General features: G+C 29.1%; 1 protein-coding gene across 1 annotated transcript; it reads right to left on the minus strand.

The window, feature by feature from the left end:
• Positions 1 to 446: 446 nt before the first annotated feature.
• Positions 447 to 2,898, minus strand: LOC114373068 (basic leucine zipper 6-like). The gene is made up of 5 exons (XM_028330616.1): positions 2,735 to 2,898; positions 2,551 to 2,641; positions 2,235 to 2,361; positions 1,907 to 2,068; positions 447 to 619 (listed from the first exon to the last, which is right to left on the minus strand). Exons 1-5 carry the CDS (start codon positions 2,896 to 2,898, stop codon positions 447 to 449), a joined length of 717 nt encoding a protein of 238 aa, XP_028186417.1.
• Between the last annotated feature and the right edge of the window lie 3,103 nt (positions 2,899 to 6,001).

Here is a 6,001-nt window from a genome sequence, read left to right on the forward strand (position 1 = left end):
TTTCCAAGCTAGAGGTTGAGATCGAGTCGGCATCAATTGCATCTGAATTACGCATTTCATGTTGATTAGCTTGCAATTGAATAATCTGGAATTCTCTAATCCTACTCACTTATGCTATAAATCATCTTTGTTTTTAAAAATGTACCTTTTTGCCAACATAATTAACTTTTATAGTAAAGGTTCTTTGATTATTCATAAAATTAAACCAACAAAAACTTTAGTTATAGCAAATTAGAAGGCATATATCATTTTAATCAAATACTCATTAAATAGGCAGTACATTTGAAATCCTATTCTTCATAATTGCTTATTGTGAACCACTACAACTTCTAGAGACAACAACTATATATATAGAAACACACTAGAAACAAAAACCAACCTTCCAAATTTCAAGGCACATTGAAGCAATCATAAAATTGGGAAATCTAAAGTAAAGTGACGCCTAATTAAGGTTTGTGGTTCAAAGCGGTTCCCCTTGTAAGATTTGTCTGATCCACCGATCCCATGTTGTTGGGTAGACTCAAGTTCAAATCATGCAAATTTGGCACAGCAGGAAACCGCAACTCCCTTGGCTCTGGTGGTATGTATGACTCAAGTGGATCCACTTCATTTGCTGCAACTTAACTCAAAATGGAAAAGTATGAGAAAATCTCAGTTGAAGAGATGTGTGCATCTACAAAATTCTACATTTTCAAAGATAAATTAATTATGTTAAAAAATTGTATTTTAAAATGAAATTATTATATTTTTATGAGACAAAGGCAATACTAGTTCATATACAAAGACACAAGAAAATTAAAACACATGAGAAACCATTAAAATATAGACATAGCAATTATTCCAAAACAATTGCATTGATTTCTTTATTTAATTACTATGATTTGAAATTTCTTAGAGGGTCAATTGATATCGATCATATGTGTAAATGACCATGTCCACCACCTGAGATATGACTTTATTTTGTTGCATGTAGTATTAGTATGTCGAAGATTTCATATGAAAACTATTACAAATATTTAATGATCAATTATAATTAGAGAAAAAATAAGACTAATTGAAAGGAAGCATATGAAAAACTGATAAAATAAATGTTTTTTTAATACTTTTCTTTTTATATAAGTTGTTGATTAAAAATATAACCATGCATGCCATTAACTATTTTTTTTACATCAAAGCAAACAAACAACTTAAATGTCAATTTGAATGGAATTCATATTTGAATTAGAAGAAATAACATATAGAGAGTATGAGACAAAAGTAATGAATAATATAAAAGCATATACAGTTTAAGATTTGCTTGTATAATTAATTTTTGTTGAGGGATACGCCTTTAATAAGCTTACAAATTGGTCGATAAATTGAGAACATTTTTGCATTGATATAATAAAATTCATTGCACAATTAAATTATTGTACATCTAGTTTAATTTATTTTGATTAAAAAAATGAATTAAAGAAGTTTCCTTAAATAAAGTACAGTTTCATTGGAACTCCCACTCAAGAAAAAAAAAATTCAAAACTCACATTATTTAATTATACATGAAGACAAATGCCATCTACAAGGACCATGTTTGTTGTCTTATTCACAATAGCATCTGGTACAATAAAAAAATACATGCAAAAGCAAGCCAGACTGGTTAGCAACACACTAGGGTACTACTAGTGTTACACACACACACACACACACACACATATAATATACAAATTTATTTTTTTTCTATTTGAAGAGCATATAAGAATCTCCCATATGTAACTGAATCATTCTTTAATTACTAGTAATAGTAGTAAATAATCCTTTTAAAAAATCTTTTTATATCGAAAAAATGAACAAATAATTTATTGAAATAAAAAAATTTTATGTAAAGGGATGCAAACATAAATAAAATTAATACATGTCATGTTGTTACCTGGATATGAGTTTGCATAATAAATTGAGGTTGGATAATTGGACACAGGCTCCTGTGGACCAATATTCAAGTTAACCAAATGTGCTTGCAATTCCTCTTGTTTCTCTATCACTTGGAGTTCCCTCTCCCTAATCACTTCACCTTTGTCCTTCTCAATTTCAGCTGAAAAGAAAAATCCTTAAAATTGGTGAAATTATCACTAATAATTCATGTTTTACAAGTTGGATTAATGAAACAACTGGATTCTGTGCATGCATACACATACAAACAAAAAAATGCTGAAGAAAGATAAGATTGGGAATAGAGCCAGAGAATTAACATTAATTACCATCTTTGAACATTGAATAATTCTTAAGAATATCAATTTCCTGGTACATTGTTTCTTCTTCTACTATCTGAGTCTGCCTCTTATTTTCGTACAAATCTTGTAGTTGTTGTTTTTGGGCTATTTCATTCTGCATATGTATACACATACATATATAAATGCATTATAATAATACATCAACAACAATAGTCCTACCTCATTAAATAAGGTTGATCACATCGTGTAGATCATACGACATCATTCAGCTTAGTTTAAAATTAAATTTCCAAATAACCTTGTCAACAATGTTGATTCCAAAAAAATTAATAACATTATTCACCTCAAAAGTTTTCTTTTGAATCTCCAAATTGGCTAAATGATTTTTCTTCTTCTCCCTTGATCTTTGGGCAGCAAATCGGTTAGAAAATATTCTAAAAGGAAATTAAAGAAGACATTAAATGACATGCATGTAAACAAACCTTCTTATTGCTAGAATAAATTGAAACTCAAATCAGATAAGGTACCTTCTTAATTTAGGATCCAATATTTGTTGTTCTGGAGTAGGATTACCTTCTGCATATCCGAATTGGTCTGCTAGTTTTGTAGCAGAAAAGACAAAAGTAGGACTCAAAATTGCATTCACCGTATGATGGTTCTCTACCTTGTTATTTTCTTTAGGGTTCTCCATCTAATCTTCAGTGAAAAAGACAAAAAGGAAAAGGTATATATAAGAACTAGATACTCACAATTTAGCTTGTATGTGATACAGAGCAAAGCAACCCAATCAAACAAAATGGGCCACCAGAACAAGCAGATAGGCCCAAGCACAACTGAAAAAGGCCTCTTTATTTAAAAGTCTACATCTGACCCATATGACCCTAGTTAGAAATAAAAGTAATTTATGAAATTATGTTTATGTTTATTTTACAATTTTGTAAGAAAGACACTTGTCCCCCTAGGAATTCATGTATCAAGGTTGTTATAACCTTTTCGTGAGTGCTAGGAAAAAAGGGAATAACTTTAAGAGAAAAATATTCTCTCTTTCTCTTCCCTTCTCCTTCTTTCTCTCTCACTAATTTTCTTAGCCATTATTCCCTTATTAATATGTAGCCTAAATAAAGAGAATTATCTATTACGCCCAATTTCACTATCAATCGTAATTGCACTAGCTCTCTTAGTGTTATGGAGTGCATAACAACTGTTCTTATATTTGTGAAAAGCAGAGTCAGCAAGGGTAATTTGGGTAGATAAATCTTCAACACCATCGTTAATATTGAGGCTGTAGTTTATTTGAAGTGCATTTGCCCTGATTCTGGTACATGTACACTCAAATTATGCTAGCTATCAGCAAAAATACACACTTAAAATTGAACCTTATCCTTGTCAAGTTGAGGAAAAAACCTTCATAAACATTACACCCAATTTTTTAATTGACATGCTAGTTTTGATATGTGTTTTGGTTCCCTAATCAGAATAAGAGTCTCACCTTAATAATTTAATTGTATAATAATAGTTTGCATTAAAAGTCAATATAAACTACTAAGATGAAACTTTCATGCTAATTAGAAAGCAACATAAAAAAATTATTATTATTTTTATTTAAAGTTCTATCTTCGGAAACTAATGGGGCTAGAAGAAGAAATGATCACTAAGCAGAAGAGGAATGCAGACACGGTCTAACACTAACTTGGGGTGTATGTGTGTGTATAACATTTTTGTATTTTTAATCTAAATTCTTGAAGTTTACCAGAATTCATTTTTGGCATAGGTGGAGTATGATGGTGACCGATAAAAAGAGTGGACTTCAAACTCTGAAAAAAAAATTGCGAATTCTAACATGGTTTTTGCAAAAACCGTGTTAGAATGTTTACAATCTAAGACGAGTTTTCAAAGAATCTTATTAGAATATTTTTTTTAAAAAAAATAAAATAAATTGAGCATTCTAAAACGTTTTTCCTAAAAAACGAAAAATCATCTTAAAATGTAGACATTCTAAAATAGTTTTTCAAAGAATCGTCTTGAATGTCTTTTAAAAGAAACAAATTTAAAAATTAAGGATTATAAGACAATTTTTTAGTTAGAATGTATTTTTCAGAAGAAAAAAAATATTTTTTTTAAATTATAATAATGAATTTGAGTATAACATTGTATTCTTATGATCATTTTACAAAGTAGAAAGATAAGTTACTCTCTTACCATCATCATTCCACTATGCTAACCAGAAATAACTAGTAATTTGAATATATAAATTATGCTATGAACACTCAAAGGAGAATAACAATATGATAAAAATGTCTAGAATCACACTCTTGTCTAAGTCAAGTAAACATAACATGATGTGGTACCTCCCCAGGGAATAACAATGAGACGTTATCTTTTCCTTTTTTTTTTCTTTTATCAATGATATACCAACATTAATCATTCTGCCTCTAACATCAACATCATTTGGATCAGCCTGCAAAGGAAATCAATCTCAAAAGTCAAACGTTTTGTAGAAAAGTTACCCTATACATGAAGGTAACAATTTTTTATTTGCGGTCGATTTTTAAATAATTTTAATCTTGACCTTATAAATGGTTGTATGACTTTGATTTAAAATTATTTCATTATTAAAATGGAAATATTTTCACTTCATACTCTATAATTCTCTCAATATATATACTTTTTCTGGAAGTTTTTAGAAAGAAATTTTTAACAAATATACCTTAAAAATGTTTTAGAAAGAATATACTCTAGCTCTAGGGAGTATAATTTGTTAAAATATATTTTTAAATTAAGAAATATTGAGAGAGTTGTACAATGTAGTTGTAAATTACGATTTTGATGTTGAAAGGTCATGGATCCAAGTTGTCAAAATAGTTATCCCTGCATTTACAGTAACAATCCCAATATATGGCCCGAGTTAACTCCTTCTGCCTACAAAACAAAGAGTGAGCAATATTATATGAATTTCATGTGTGATGTTGCGAACAGACCGAGTCCATGTCTCATGAATTATAGTCATGAATTATTGCATGCATAAGGAATATACAAGTACCAACATAAGCACTGCAATGTTTTCCTGTAATTTGATTATAAATTTTACATTAAAACATGTCACAAAAAGAAAAGAAAAATTGTAAAGGATGTGGTAACCAAAGTGACAATGAATTAAAAAGAAAAAAATGTCAAATTTAAAGGAAACTAGCAATGATTAATAGCAGCAAAGTGGCATTTGAGATGTTACATAATTATGCTGCTTGTTGCTTGAATATACGGTCTTAATCGATAACGCCAAACATTATGCTCTAAAATTATTGTTACAGAACTCTTTTGGCTATGATACTTTTTTTCTTTGCACTAAGCATATTTTTAAACTAATAAGACTAATTTATTTGGAGACACATACATATTATTAAAAAATAAATTTTATTTCTCTAGATAAAGTTTGCAAATATATTTACATTATATTATTGAAGAAAAGGTTAGTCCATTGAATTTATTAAAAAGAATCCATAGGTCAACATAAATTTGTGTTTAGTCTAGCTCGTACAGTCTCAATAATTTCATTGCCATGCCATGAGCTGGCTCGTGTAATTTTAAACCACGTATCATAAACCATGTTCAATAAACTATAATAATAATAAAACTAGAATAAGTTCAAGGCCTCTATATATGTTCAATCAAGAGTTGTATATTGGATTCACAAAAAATGAACAAAATAACAAATTAAGAAATTAATTAGTCAAACTTACATGGATTCCAGCCCATCCTTTCTTGATATCATCTGAAACACTTGAGGATTCATTAAC

This window comes from Glycine soja, chromosome 11 (genome assembly GCF_004193775.1).
Source record: "Glycine soja cultivar W05 chromosome 11, ASM419377v2, whole genome shotgun sequence".
Classification (NCBI taxonomy): domain Eukaryota; kingdom Viridiplantae; phylum Streptophyta; class Magnoliopsida; order Fabales; family Fabaceae; genus Glycine; species Glycine soja.

Excerpts from the sequence above, each read along its gene's own strand:
- LOC114373068 (XM_028330616.1), bottom strand. The coding sequence starts at position 2,898 with ATGGAGAACCCTAAAGAAAATAACAAGGTAGAGAACCATCATACGGTG. Across the intron at positions 2,642-2,734 it reads TTGGATCCTAAATTAAGAAG|AATATTTTCTAACCGATTTG; the intron begins GTACCTTATCTG and ends ATTTCCTTTTAG. Across the intron at positions 620-1,906 it reads TTATGCAAACTCATATCCAG|TTGCAGCAAATGAAGTGGAT; the intron begins GTAACAACATGA and ends TTTTGAGTTAAG.